Source organism: Salvelinus sp. IW2-2015, linkage group LG18 (genome assembly GCF_002910315.2).
Source record: "Salvelinus sp. IW2-2015 linkage group LG18, ASM291031v2, whole genome shotgun sequence".
NCBI lineage: Eukaryota > Metazoa > Chordata > Actinopteri > Salmoniformes > Salmonidae > Salvelinus > Salvelinus sp. IW2-2015.
The window spans coordinates 62,396,273-62,411,648 of NC_036858.1; the positions used below are offsets into that span (position 1 = coordinate 62,396,273).

The 15,376-nt window shown below is 43.7% G+C and overlaps 1 protein-coding gene across 1 annotated transcript; it reads right to left on the reverse strand.

The window, feature by feature from the left end:
- Positions 1-338: 338 nt before the first annotated feature.
- LOC111977746 (phospholipase B-like 1) lies at positions 339-15,068 on the reverse strand. The gene is made up of 11 exons (XM_024007332.1): positions 14,837-15,068; positions 13,974-14,196; positions 13,728-13,811; positions 13,360-13,501; positions 12,994-13,128; positions 12,511-12,655; positions 9,914-10,114; positions 8,401-8,541; positions 7,377-7,562; positions 1,502-1,608; positions 339-1,335 (listed from the first exon to the last, which is right to left on the reverse strand). The coding sequence occupies exons 1-11, from the start codon at positions 14,910-14,912 to the stop codon at positions 1,153-1,155; spliced, it is 1,623 nt and encodes a 540-aa protein (XP_023863100.1). The 5' UTR covers positions 14,913-15,068; the 3' UTR covers positions 339-1,152.
- Positions 15,069-15,376: the final 308 nt, after the last annotated feature.

Below are 15,376 nucleotides of genomic sequence, written 5' to 3' on the forward strand. Positions count from 1 at the left end.
GATTCGGCAGTCTCGTCCAGATCATCATGTCATTTGTAGTTCTTTATGATAGCTACATTAGTAGTTAATTAGCATTTCATTTTTGCGGGGTAAATACAGGCGAATATATTGATAAAAGTCACCTTGTCCTAGAGAGATTTACATGGCTATCAAAAACGTCACACCAGGATAAGCCTACATGAAACACAGCCCCTATTTGAAGTTTTTCTAAAATCCCCTATGGAAAAAAATGAATGTTGGAAAAAACGCTAGGTTTTATGGGTATTATGACTCATACTGTAGTACTCTATGGTAAAAACACATTTTGGAAGCTATAGAAATGCAATTGTTTTGCCACGTTTATTCTATTAGACACCTTAATGCATACTTTTAAATTATATTATGTGAGCTAAACATTCAAATTAAACCATTTCAGTAGTTTTTTGAGAGTTCTAATGTTACTGTCCCCACTAAAGACATGTCATTTTGTCATTGAAACATTTAATTGAAATACTGTGGAATTCCATTCATTCCTATGGAGGACTGCTTCTTCGGGGAGTATCAATATGGTGGCTTCAGAAAAAACACACAAACCTGAGAATGTTGTACAGACAACTAATTCCCTGATTATTGGCATCCGGTCATCACTTGTGGTTCAAGTCAAGACCAGGGAACCAAACTGTGGCACAAAATGAGAAGTCTGAGCTGGTATCATTGTGTGTAAATGTCAATATTGGCCCGTAGGCTACATGTTCCCCAGCCCCGACTGACACAATTTACTGGACTGCACTGTAAACATAGAACCATGTAATGACCTCTGCCTGCTCAGTCATTAACTCAGAGTAATATACACCACACAAATGAACACACATTATACAAAACTAACAATCACATAACAAAGATACAGTATAATCAGTGCATCTAACCGTTTCGCTAACAACAACAAAAAAAGACCTTGGATCAGTGTCTGGTGGCCACTTCTTCCTCTACTCCCTAGCCCCACTGTGCTTTCAGACCCATGGGTCATTTTCATTAAGCACCAAATGTAAGATAACTGAATTAAATAGAGAGAGACTACCTGGACTTGTCCAATAAGAAACCCTTATTTTCATCTTCCATTGCAAAAAAAAAGTATTATGTTGCATGCCCTTATGAACACAACCCAGACCCCTCTCAGGGTTGGTATAGTGACAGAGTTGGCTTCATGGTGATGAAGCTGAAGTTATATGACTGCGGCAGACCCTTGTGGGCTGTGCTGTTGAAGTGGCTCCAGGAGAACGGAAGCAGGCCCCCCTGAGTGGTGGGACCGTTCACCGCCTCGCCTGCTAACTGACGGGCCAGGTGGAAGTCTGTCACCTAGGAGAGGGAAGGAGAGAAAATCATAAAAAATGGCCCTTTGTTTTACTTGAATGTTATTTTAGTATTGTGATGTACTGTAGGAGTATAAATTGTGCCATCATGTTCCTTTTGATATTATTTTATGAGTGAGAATGCGTGGACATGGTGGTAATTGAACCCTGACCTTGGTGTCATAGCAGCCTCCTGGACGTGGTTTCTTCAGCCTCAGGTCGTTGCGACAGCAGATGGTTTTACAGGGATGGCCCTTGGAGTAAGGGTCTTTCCTGTAGTCTGGAGACACAGTTCAAAAGCACTGAGTTCAGAGGTTGGAACAGCAGGCGTGACAATCTAGTAGACCCACACAGCAAGATGATCTATCCTCCTTGTGGGGTTGAATAATTTAATCTCCACCTGAATTCTCATTCTATTAATAGGGATAGCTTTAGCAGACCACAATGAAAGGCCCGATTCTTTCCAGTCCGATTACGGTTGTAGCAAAAAAGATTAGACACTACAGGGCCAGCGGTCCTGCAGGCCTGGCATTGCCTGCATCTGCCTAATTATAAAATAACTACAGTTACCAACCCATTCCTGACAAAATCATACTCAAATCAAATTTTATTGGTCACATACACATGGTTAGCAGATGTTAATGCGTGTGTAGCGAAATGCCTGTGCTTCTAGTTCGACAGTGCAGTAATATCTAACAAGTAATCTAACAAATTCACAATGACTACCTTATACACACACACACACACACACACACCAGCACATCCACACAACACAAACAACACAACCACTACAGTACCACACAACACCAGTCACACACATCACACACTACCACAACACAACAACACACACTACAATGTAGGGGGATGAATTAAGATATGTTAATATAATATATGGATGCGCGATGGTACGACATAGGGGCAAGATGCAATAGATGGTATAAAATACACTATTTACATATGAGTAATGTAGGATATGTAAACATTATTAAAGTGATATAAATCAATTTATTAAAGTGGCCAGTGATTTGAGTCTGTATGTTGGCAGCAGCTCTACCTGGCATGATGACTCCTTGCTGTCTCCAGCCGACCTGGGCCGTGCTGCTGCTCCGTTTCAACTGTTCTGCCTGCGTATGGAACTGACCTGTTAGCGGACGTCTACCTGTCGGACCTGCTGTTTTCAACTCTCTAGAGACAGCAGGAGCGGTAGAGACACTCTTAATGATCGCTATGAAAAGCCAATCTGACATTTTCTCCTGAGGTGCTGACTTGTTGCACCCTCGACAACTAGTGTGATTATTATTATTTGACATGCTGGTCATTTTATGAACATTTGAACATCTTGGCCATGTTCTGTTATAATCTCCACCGGCACGGCCAGAAGAGGACTGGCCACCTTCATAGCCTGGTTCCTCTCTAGGTTTCTTCCTAGGTTTTGGCCTTTCTAGGGAGTTTTTCCTAGCCACCGTGCTTTTACACCTGCATTGCTTGCTGTTTGGGTTTTAGGCTGGGTTTCTGTACAGACTTTGAGATTCTCAGCTGATGTAAGAAGGGCTTATACAGTGGGGAGAACAAGTATTTGTTCACTGCCGATTTTGCAGGTTTTCCTACTTACAAAGCATGTAGAGGTTGTCATTTTTATCATAGGTACACTTCAACTGTGAGAGACGGAATCTAAAACAAAAATTCCAGAAAATCACATTGTATGATTTTTAAGTAATTCATTTGCATTTTTATTGCATGACATAAGTATTTGATCACCTACCAGTAAGAATTCGGCTCTCACAGATCTGTTAGTTTTTCTTTAGAGACCTCCTGTTCTCCACTCATTACCTGTATTAACTGCACCTGTTTGAACTCGTTACCTGTATAAAAGACACCTGTCACAACACTCAATCAAACAGTCTCCAACCTCTCCACAATGGCCAAGACCAGAGAGCGGTGTAAGGACACCAGGGATAAAATTGTAGACCTGCACAAGGCTGGGAGTGGGCTAACAGGACATAGGACAAGCAACTTGGTGAGAAGGCAACAACTGTTGGCGCATTATTAGAAATGGAAGAGTTCAAGATGACGGTCAATCACCCTCGGTCTGGGGCTCCATGCAAGATCTCACCTCGTGGGGTCAATGATCATGAGGAAGGTGAGGGATCAGCCCAGAACTACACGGCAGGACCTGGTCAATGACCTGAAGAGAGCTGGGACCACAGTCTCAAGAGAACCATTAGTAACACACTACGCCGTCATGGATTAAAATCCTGCAGCACACGCAAGGTCCCCCTGCTCAAGCCAGCGCATGTCCAGGCCGTCTGAAGTTTGCCAATGACCATCTGGATGATCCAGAGGAGGAATGGGAGAAGGTCATGTGGTCTGATGAGAAAAATAGAGCTTTTGGTCTAAACTCCACTCGCTGTGTTTGGGAAGAAGAAGGATGAGTACAACCCCAGAAACACATCCCAACCGTGAAGCATGGAGGTGGAAACATCATTCTTTGGGGATGCTTTTTCTGCAAAGGGGACAGGACGACTGCCCCGTATTGAGGGAGGATGGATGGGGCCATGTATCGCGAGATCTTGGGCAAAACCTCCTTCGCTCAGTAAGAGCATTGAAGATGGGTCGTGGCTGGGTCTTCCAGCATGACAACGACCCGAAACACACAGCCAGGGCAACTAAGGAGTGGCTCCGTAAGAAGCATCTCAAGGTCCTGGAGTGGCTAGCCAGTCTCCAGACCTGAACCCAATAGAAAATCTTTGGAGGAGCTGAAAGTCCGTATTGCCCAGCGACAGCCCGAAACTGAAGGATCTGGAGAAGGTCTGTATGGAGGAGTGGGCCAAAATCCCTGCTGCAGTGTGTGCAAATCTGGTCAAGAACTACAGGAAACGTATGATCTCTGTAATTGCAAACAAAGTTTCTGTACCAAATATTAAGTTCACACACTGTGTCGCTCAAATATTCACATATCTAAGCTGCTTCTCCTCCTTTAGAGGACAGGGAGTGGGCTGTGCTCTCTGGGGCCACACCTGCACCTATGCAATGTTTCAGATGGTTGAGTAAGTGTTGATTTGATTATTTTGTGTTGTGTTGTGTTGTCGTGACACCTATCCCTTTCTATCCCTTTTACTTACCTCTATATACAGTGGGGAGAACAAGTATTGGTAACACTGCGATTCTGCAGGTTTTCCTACTTACAAAGCATGTAGAGTCTGTCATTTTTATCATAGGTACACTTCAACTGTGAGAGACGGAATCTAAAACAAAAATCCATAAAATCACATTGTATGATTTTTAAGTAATTAATCCTTACAAACCTCTGCTTTTCTGATGTATCAAATACTTATGTCATGCAATAAAATGCAAATTAATTACTTAAAAATCATACAATGTGATTTTCTGGATTTTTGTTTTAGATTCCGTCTCTCGCAGTTGAAGTGTCTATGATAACAATTACAGACTCTACATGCTTGGCAAGTAGGAAAACCTGCAAACTCGGCAAGTGTATCAAATACTTGTTCTCCCCACTGTAAATACATTTGATTTGATTTCAGTTTGTCCGTCATGTGTACGCCGAGGAACTTAAAAAACGTTCCACCTCCTCCACTGCTGTCCCGTCGATGTGGATAGGGGGGTGCTCCCTCTACTGTTTTCTGAAGTCCACGATCATCACCTCCTCCCTGTAGGTTGTCTCGTCATTGTTGGTAATCAAGCCTACCARTGTAGTGTCTTCTGCAAACTTGATGATTGAGTTGGAGGCGTGCATGGCCACGCAGTCATGGGTGAACAGGGGGTACAGGAGAGGGCTGAGAACGCACCCTTGTGGGACCCCAGTGTTGATGATCAGCGGGGTGGAGATGTTGTTTTCCTACCTTCACCACCTGGGGGCGATCCGTCAGAAAGTCTAGGACCCAGTTGCACAGGGCAGGGTTGAGACACAGGTTCTCAAGCTTAATGATTAGTTTGGAGGGTACTATGGTGTTGAATGCTGAGCTTTAGTCAATGAACATCATTCTTACATATGTATTCCTCTTGTCCAGATGAGATAGGGCATTGTGATGGCGATTGCATCGCCTGTGGACCTATTGGGGCGGTAAGCAAATTGGAGTGGGTCTAGGGTATCAAGTAGGGTGGAGGTGATATGATCCTTGACTAGTCTCTCAAAGAACTTCATGATGACAGAAGTGAGTGCTACAGGGCGATAGTCATTTGGTTCAGTTACCTTAGCTTTCTTGGGAACAGGAACAATGGTGGCCATCTTGAAGCATGTGGGGACAGCAGACTGGGATAGGGATTGATTGAATATGTCCGTAAACACACCAGCCAGCTGGTCTGCGCATGCTCTGAGGATGCGGCTAGGGATGTCGTCTGGGCCGGCAGCCTAGCGAGGGTTAACACATTTAAATGTTTTACTCACATCGGCCACGTTAAAGGGGAGCCCACAGTCTTTGGTAGCGGGCCGTGTCAGTGGCACTGTATTGTCCTCAAAGCACGCAAAGAAGTTGTTTAATTTGTTCGGGAGCGAGGCGTCGATGTCCTTGACGGGGCTGGTTTTCTTTTTGTAATCCATGATTATCTGTAGACCCTGTAACATACATCTCGTGTTTGAGCTGTGGAATTGCGACTCTACTTTGTCTCAAAACTGACGCTTTGCTTGTTTGATTGCCTAGCGGAGGGAATAGCTACACTGTTTGTATTTGGTCATGTTTCCAGTCGCCTCGGCATGATTAAATTCGGTGGTTCGCGCTTTCAGTTTTGCGTGAATGCTGCCATCAATCCACGGTTTCTGGTTAGGGAAGGTTTTAATAGTCACAGTGGGTACAACGTCTCCAATGCACTTCCTAATAAACTCACTCACCGAGTCAGCGTATACGTCAATGTTATTYTCTGAGGCTACCCGGAACATATCTCAGTCCACGTGATCGAAGCAATCTTGAACCGTGGAATCCGATTGGTCAGACCGGCGTTGGATAGACCTAAGCATGGGCGCGACCTGTTTTAGTTTCTGCCTATAGAAGGGGAGCAAGAAGATGGAGTCATGGTCAGATTTGCCAAAGAGAGGGCAGGGGAGGGCCTTGTATGCATCGCGGAAGTTAGAGTAGTAGCGGTCCAATGTTTTGCTCGAGTGGGTGCAACAATCAATGTGCTGATAGAATTTAGGTAACCTTGTTCTCAAATTAGCTTTGTTAAAATCCCCAGCTACAATAAATGCAGCCTCAGGATATATGGTTTCCAGTTTACATAAAGTTCAGTGAAGTTCTTTCAGGGCCGTCGAGGTATCTGCTTGGGGGGGATATACACGGCTGTAACTATAATCTAAGAGAGTTCTATTGGAAGATAATGCGGTCGGCATTTGATTGTAAGGAATTCTAGGTCAAGTGAACAAAAGGACTTGAGTTCTTGTATGTTGTATGTTGTTATGATTACACCATGAATCGTTAATCATGAGGCATACACCCCCGCCCTTCTTATTACCAGAGCGATGTTTGTTTCTGTTGGCGCAACACATGAAGAAACCCGGGGGCTGTACCGACTCCGACAACATATCCCGAGTGAGCCATGTTTCCGTGAATCAGAGAATGTTACAATCTCTGATGTCTCTCTGGAAGGCAACTCGTGCCCTAATTTTGTTGTCTAGAGACTCGTGCCCACCAACTCGTGCCCACCTTGTTGTCTAGAGACTGAAGTTTGGCGAGTAGTATGCTCAGAAGCGGTGGATGGTGTGTTCGCCTTCTAAGTCTGACCAGGAGGCCGCTCCGTCTGCCTCTCCTGCGGCGACGACGTTGTTTTGGGTCAGCCTCTGGGATTAGAACCAGAGTGGAGGTCCGAACAAAGGATCCGCTTCGAGAAAGTCGTATTCCTGATAGTAATGTTMGTAAGTTAACGTCGCTCATATATCCAATAGTTCTTCCCGGCTGTATGTAATAACACTTAAGATTTTCTGGGATAACAATGTAAGAAATAATACATTTAAAAAACGAATTACTACATAGTTTCCTAAGGACGTGAAGCGAGGTGACCATCTGTCGGCGCCATCTTGAGAGGGGCTGCAGCACTCACTGTTGTATCTCATGATGTGTTTGAGGGAGGCGAGGTCTGTAACCCTGGCCTGATCCCTGCGGAAGATCTTGGCTCTGGGACAGAGGTCATAGGAGAAGTCCTCTCCATGCTTCCTCCACATGACCCCGTAGCCACTCAGGTTGTAGATGTCTGCATGGAAGGGCACGTTGTAGGACGGCCAGTAGCCTGCCGGAGGGACCAGGAGAAAGACAAGAATAATGTAGGAATGGTGAAGTAGGGATATATCAGATGCTGAGAGACTGAAACAACCAACATGATTCATTGATTGATATATTTTATTTAAAGGCCCAATGCTGCTGTTTTATCTCAATATCAAATCATTTCTGGGTAACAATTAAGTACCTTACTGTAATTGTTTTCAATAAAAATMGTAAAAAAAAWWWMTWWAAKGTTTCTTTGCTAGATCAATTTCTAAAGCAAGAATTTCGCTACGACTGTCTGGGAGTGGTCGGATTAGGGAGGGGAAAACTGAAAACTAGCTGTTATTGGCAGAGAAGTTAAACTGCCTGGTGATGTCTCTTACATTAAAAAGGGAATTCTCATAATTTTCACAATTACACAGTATTATTCCAACCTCAGTATGGAAATACATATAAAACACAGGWWAACCTCTATTTTGACTGCGCTGGGCCTTTAAGTGTCACACATATTCGTGCCCAGCTGACATGGGTTTATAATACACTATTATTTCTTGAAGTAATATGTACATAAAACAATTTTATTTTACAATATACACATATAGATAATAATCATGGCTATTACAGCTGCCATTTAATTACATTAAACAAAAAATGCATTTATCCTTCTCCCCCCAGGCTTTGAAAATACATTTTTGCAACATATCAGCTTGCCAATCAATTAATTACATTTGGGGGGGAATCATATGAAGTTTAATCCCATAAGACTTTATTAATCCTAGAGTGTCAATTAYGATGGCATATAACCCATGTATATCCACCAGTTTAGTGTTATTTCAACAGACTGAAATGAGACGGTCCCTTACCCTGTCGCAGGGCCTGTGTCTGGTCAGAATGTAGCACCAGTCCTGGTATCTGCTCTACCACAGTCAGAGCCCCATCCCTTATACTCCTCCCCAACGACACCCTGCTCAGATCCAGCACCATGTACTGGCTGTTATAGGTTCCTGAGGAGGGGAGGGGAAATGTAGTTGTGTTATTAGTTGTGGTGACTTGGTTTGGTGTTGATTATCTACTGGTTATTACAGGTCCTTGAAATGAGGAGAAACGAGTCACCTCCTGATATGCAGTATGTCATGGCTTAGGACTGTGGTGAACACATGCACTACACTGGAGCATGCAGATACTCAGAAGAAAAAAAAGAAGGGTATTTGAACTAGGAACTGGTGKGCAGAGTTTGCATGTATACGATAATAATGGGAACGTATCAGGTGTCACTTTTTGGTTACAGTAGGTTCCAGAGACACAGAGGCTATGGCCAGTCAGTCCTCTCATTGAGAACAAGCTGTACTGTTCCTCCTAAGCAACAAGTTATGTCATCTCCTGCTGCAGTGGCTCTATTAACAAAGACAGACTACAGTACATCCTTAGAGAACAGGACGGTTCCATCATCTGTGGTCAGGAACCGTCTGTGGTCAGGGCCTAAGGCAATACATCACATAGCCGGTGTGCGCCCGAAGACGTGGACGTCGATTAAGGCAGCCCCCCACACCTCTCTGATTCAGAGGGGTTGGGTTAAATGCGGAAGACACATTTCAGTTGAAGGCATTCAGTTGTACTGTCAGGTTTTGGCCAAGACTGTTCGGGTTTTGGTCACTAGATGTCCCCATTGCACCTTTTTTGTACCTTTTGTTTTTCTTGCTCTAATTATTGTTTGCACCTGTAGGTTATTCCCTTGTTAGTATTTAAACCCTGTGTGTTCCTCAGTTCCTTGCTCAGTGTTTGTAAGTTAGCACCCAGCCCCAGCCCNTAGCACCCAGCCCCAGCCCAAGCCTTGTTTTATTCAGATATTTCTCTTGTTGGATTTTCCAGAGGTTCTCTGGTTTAGTTCTTGTGTATTATTTGAGTAGTCTTTTGAGGTTTGTTTTTCCCTGCTGTTTTTTACCACTTTGTGGAGTTTCTTTTGTATTTTGGAGGATTTCCATTTTGTGCCTTTTGGCTTTKTTTTTGGACATTGTGGATTTAGTTTCTTTGCCTGAAGATTTTGTTCTTTAATTAAACCACCATCTCTAGTACTGCTGTGTCTGCCTCATCTTCTGGGTTCTGACGATTATTAGTGACTGTTTCTCGCACCGGGTCCTGACATGTACAACTTACTAGGTATCCCCCTTTCCTTTTCCTTTAACATGCTATGCCATTTATCATACTATGCAACAATCAATTCAACACAAACTACAATCCTTAACAAGTACAGTAGCACACAAATCACAAAGGCTATCCTCACACCACACCTAAACACAAGCTCATAGGTTAGTCATGCAAGTACAGGTTATTACACAAATCACACACCACAAACGTCCTCCACACGCCAGGCATTACCGGAGTTGTACTTAGAGAAGATGTGAGCCCACTGCTCCCCAGTGCGTGCCAGGGCATGTGCCAGCCGCACCCTCTGCCAGGCCAGCAGGCTGTGGGGGGTGATCAGGGTGAACAGAGAGGTGTTGAAGACACTGTTGGTGGTCTGAGTCATCAGCAGCCCACTGCCCAGCAGGTAGAAGTCATCCAAAGATGTCAGGAAGCCTTGGAGAAGAGAGGGGAGAGGAGATAAGTGCATGGCTGGTTAGGAAAGGAGAGGGGACATGAAGTGGTGAGGACATGGGGAGGCTTGGAGTGGGATGTGGGAGTAGTATAGACTAGCATCCCTTGCGCTATAGTGTTGGGCTAAGGGAAGAGTTGGGCTAAGGGCAAGGACTAGAAGTTGGGCTAAGGGCAAAGACATATGTGAGGTGTAACATTCCTAGCACCACAGGGTAATTAAAAATGTAATTATAATGTAGTAGAATTCAGTCCCGAGAGACTGTGGTAAGCTTGTGCACAGAAGGGCTAGATGGATTCAAATCCTAGCACCCGGATTGTATTTTAGTATTTTTTAATGTAGTGTGTTTCTGCACTGAGAGTGAGAGAACATTCCCTGCTTAACTCTAAAAATAGCACTTTTAAGCCACTTCAGTTTTAATGGTGATGGGGCCTGTAAGATAATGTATGACAGGGAAAATGGTAAATCTTCAATAACTTCACTTAACCCCCTTGACTTGAAAAMGAGGAACCAGGCTACGAGTTTACATTAATCATCCTTCCGTGGCAACTGCATATTACTAAACTAAAGCTAAGCAGGGTCAGTCCCTGGACATTTCATAAGTGTCAAAGGCTTTTATTGACAGTTACATGAAGTTGACGCAAAGAGTCAATATTTGCAGTGTTGACCCTTCTTTTTCAAGACCTCTGCAATCCGCCCGGCATGCTGTCAATTAACTTCTGGGCCACATCCTGACTGATGGCAGCCCATTCTTGCATAATCAATGCTTGGAGTTTGTCAGAATTTGTGGGTTTTTGTTTGTCCACCCGCCTCTTGAGGATTGACCACAAGTTCTCAATGGGATTAAGGTCTGGGGAGTTTCCTGGCCATGGTCCCAAAATATCGATGTTTTGTTCCCCTTTTGCCTTATGGCAAGGTGCTCCATCATGCTGGAAAAGGCATTGTTCGTCACCAAACTGTTCCTGGATGGTTGGGAGAAGTTGCTCTCTGAGGATGTGTTGGTACCATTCTTTATTCATGGCTGTGTTCTTAGGCAAAATTGTAAGTGAGCCCACTCCCTTGGCTGAGAAGCAACCCCACACATGAATGGTCTCAGGATGCTTTACTGTTGGCATGACACAGGACTGATGGRAGCGCTCACCTTGTCTTCTCCGGACAAGCTTTTTTCCGGATGCCCCAAACAATCGGAAAMGGGATTCATCAGAGAAGATGACTTTACCCAGTCCTCAGCAGTCCAATCCCTGTCCCTGATGTTTTCCTGGAGAGAAGTGGCTTCTTTGCTGCCCTTCTTGACACCAGGCCATCCTCCAAAAGTCTTCGCCTCACTGTGCATGCAGATGCACTCACACCTGCCTGCTGCCATTCCTGAGCAAGCTCTGTACTGGTGGTGCCCCGATCCCGCAGCTGAATCAACTTTAGGAGATGGTCCTGGCGCTTGCTGGACTTTCTTGGGCGCCCTGAAACCTTCTTCACAACAATTGAACCGCTCTCCTTGAAGTTCTTGATGATACGATAAATGGTTGATTTAGGTGCAATCTTACTGGCAGCAATATCCTTGCCTGTGAGGCCCTTTTTTTGTGCAAAGCAATGATGACGGCACGTGTTTCCTTGCAGGCAACCATGGTTGACAGAGGAAGAACAATGATTCCAAGCACCACCCTCCTTTTGAAGCTTCCAGTCTGTTATTCAATCTCAATCAGCATGACAGAGTAATCTCCAGCCTTGTCCTCGTCAACACTCACACCTGTGTTAACGAGAGAATCACTGACATGATGTCAGCTGGTCCTTTTGTGGCAGGGCTGAAATGCAGTGGAAATATTTTTGGGGGATTCAGTTCATTTGCATGGCAAAGAGGGACTTTGCAACTAATTGCAATTCATCTGATCACTCTTCATAACATTCTGGAGTATATGCAAATTGCCATCATACAAACTGAGGCAGCAGACTTTGTGAAAATTCATATTTGTGTCATTCTCAAAACTTTTGGCCACGACTGTACAGTATATATATCCCAGGGCAGTGATTGGGGACATTGCCTTGTGTAGTGTGCAGTCTTTCGGATGGGATGTTAAACGTGTGTCCTGACTCTCTGTGGTCACTAAAGATCCCATGGCACTTATCGAAAGAGTAGGGGTGTTAACCCCGGTGTCCTGGCTAAATTCCAAATCTGTCCCTCATACCATCATGGCCACCTAATCATCCCCAGCTTCCAATTGGCTCATTCACCCACCTCCTCTCCCCTGTAACTATTCCCTGTGTCGTTGCTATAAATGAGAATGTGTTCCCAGTCAACACACCTGGTAAAATAAGGGTTCAATACAATATAAAGCACTATATAAATTGCTTTATCCATCAAATTCAATCACTCAAGTTCCGGTACCAGGGTAGCTGCTGAAGGATATCTTGCCCGTGGCGGTGTGTGTGTCGGCCAGCCTGAAGTCCCAGTGTTTGTAGATACGCATGGTGGAAGCGTAGTTGAACCAGCTGGAGTGGGCTAACAGCAGGTTCTCAAAGCCTGGCAGAACCTAGAGAGAGAACAGGATAAAGACACCAAACACATGGTGTTACATCACAGGCTTAAAGTGTATCGTCCTCACTACCTCATGCATGAACTGAAGAGAAAACTGGATCTGAGAAAGGTATTAATCCACTCCTGTAGAAAAATTAAAGCTCAATAAAAAAGGTATCTACATCATTATAAACCAATATGCTTTAACAGTGGCTGAATATTTTTTGTAGATTATGGAAATCGCATTGTATAACTCCCCTCATGGGGATAATATGCAAGTCAGCTATAAATAAACTATAAACACCACCAATCATGAGCTAAACAAACAACCAGACCTAGCCAAATTCACTTGACCTTTATGAGAGCTGAGCAGTGGCCCATTCCTGGCACAGGGCCTCGGGAGGAGTTGAAGCGTGGCGTCAGTGCTGGAATCAGGTCCAGCAGGTCTCCAACTTCATTCAGAAACTGCAGCGCAAACATGGACAGAGGCTAGGACGTGGAAAGGTGGAAGAAAAGGGTCAGTTAGGATTTGCATAAAGGATTGGGAACTGTTTTTGTTTGCAATTAGGGGTTTGTGACTATACAGATCCCATTATGTTGGTGGAAAATCTGATGGTCGCACACAGAAAATTATCGTCAAAACACAATTCCCTTCAGTTCTGACATTCAGTCCCTCACACCTTTCTCTCGCTCCCACACACACACAAAACACACACACACCTCTCTCTGCCTGCTCTTGGCCCAGTATGCAGCTCCAGCCTGTAGCCCATCCAGTTGAGCCAGGATCAGTCCTGCATGCAGCCACAAGGGGTCACTGTTTCTCCTCAACTTCACCTGCTCTCTGGTCCAGTAGTCCTGTTTACTGTGGATCGACTCAGGTATTCAGTCATTATAATTATTATTATAGGCTTTTAATTTGTTACATTGACTGCTAAAATTGACTACATTTGACCGTCATGATATTTGATATAAAAAAAATATGTGATTCCGTGAATGGTGGTCCTCAAGAGCTTTCGACAGTGATTTGGTAGTCCACAGAACGGAAAAGATTGGGAGCCGCTGGTCTGTAGCATAAATGGGAATCTTACATCATGAAATCTTTCAAGGGGTCCAGAATCTTCTCATCTTTAATCATCTGAGGATATATGTTGGCATAGTGGCTAAACATTTGCCTGATGGAGAGAGAAAGCCAGGGTCAAAATTTCCTCAACATTTCCTCAAGGATTTTCACTCTCAATAATGATGTCTATAATGAATGTATAGGCGTGAACAGGGCTAAATAAAGATAACACGAACATCAGTGTCATTTGTAACAAAGCAGTGAAAGCACTCACTCTGCGGTGAGGAACCCTTCCAGATACCCAGCCAAGAAGGAGGTGGTCTCATCACTCTCGGGGGTCTCCCCATACCCTGCCCGAATCTCCAGCACCCCCCAGCCCGTCAAGAGGAGAGTGTCATTGTAATAGCCATAGGCACCCCCTTCTTTCTCCAACACCCCCTCATTCAGAATCACACTCTTCTGGGCAGCATCCCAGTACACAGTGGCCTCTTGAATCTCTACCACAGGGGGACAGGGATGAATAACACACCTTACATAATATTAGAAGAACACTCAAGGGTGGTGGATAGAAGCTAAGGAAAAGTGTCTTGTCTGTGTATTCAGCTGAATGGATTGTATGGATTGAAGAATAGGTCTATTGAGCAAATGCATTGCATACAGTAGACCTATTACCAGGCAATGTTTACCTTGGAGTGGATGTTCAAATAGTTACAATGTATTTTATCAATCCATTTTACTTACTTTCACACTGTATAGAAATACTGAGGGGAATACAGAATAAAAAAATATAATGAAGCAAATAGGGCGGTAAATATTATTGTGTATGATTTTTTTGATCTGCGTCACCAAGAAAGAAAAAAAAAGTGTCTGGCAATGTAGCCTACGCACCATCTAAAATGTTCACTCTGGGGGTTCTCTGCTACTACTCGGGCGATTTATACCTATCTGACATGACATGTCAATCAAACCGTGCCACAATTCACAAGAGGTTGGACCGCTCCGATACACCTCTGCTTGCACATTTATGCAGTTTCTTGGATGCAATGAATGAACAACATACGTTTAACATAATTTGGCTAATTTATGAATATCGAAAGGCAAAGAGCAATATTGAAAAAATATTGAATGAAGACTTACGGTAAGTTTGCACGAGGGCTGCAGCCAAGACGCACAAAATAACAAGGAATTCTCTCTGCTCCCCACTCAAAGCCATGTCTTAATTGATCGGTTCTAATATTAATAGAATGATACGTTTAAAGTGCATATTCTAAAGGCAATAACATATGACATTTGATGGACACTCCAGCGTCAAATTTAAGTTAAACTGGGGGAATCGACTTAAATTCATGTGCGACCTAAGCAGATAATAACCTAGACATATGATTGGAGGAACGTTAAGAAGCGCTCTTCAATTGGTTCAAGGCGACATGATAAACATACATTTATCTTTTCTAGGATGTTTGGCTACACATTTCCAACTACAATCCGATACTGAAAAAATACAGTGCCTTCGGGAAATATTCATACCCCTTGAAATTTTCCAAATTTTGTTACGTTACAGCCTTATTCTAAAATGTATTAAATAAATAAAAAACTACACTCAATACCCCATAATGACAAAGCGAAACAGGTTAATATTGGTTTTTGCAAAAATATTTTAAAAATACCTTATTTACA

Excerpts from the sequence above, each read along its gene's own strand:
- LOC111977746 (XM_024007332.1), bottom strand. The coding sequence starts at position 14,912 with ATGGCTTTGAGTGGGGAGCAGAGAGAATTCCTTGTTATTTTGTGCGTC. Across the intron at positions 8,542-9,913 it reads CTTCTCTAAGTACAACTCCG|GAACCTATAACAGCCAGTAC; the intron begins GTAATGCCTGGC and ends TCCCCTCCTCAG. Across the intron at positions 7,563-8,400 it reads GACACAGGCCCTGCGACAGG|GCTACTGGCCGTCCTACAAC; the intron begins GTAAGGGACCGT and ends TCCCTCCGGCAG.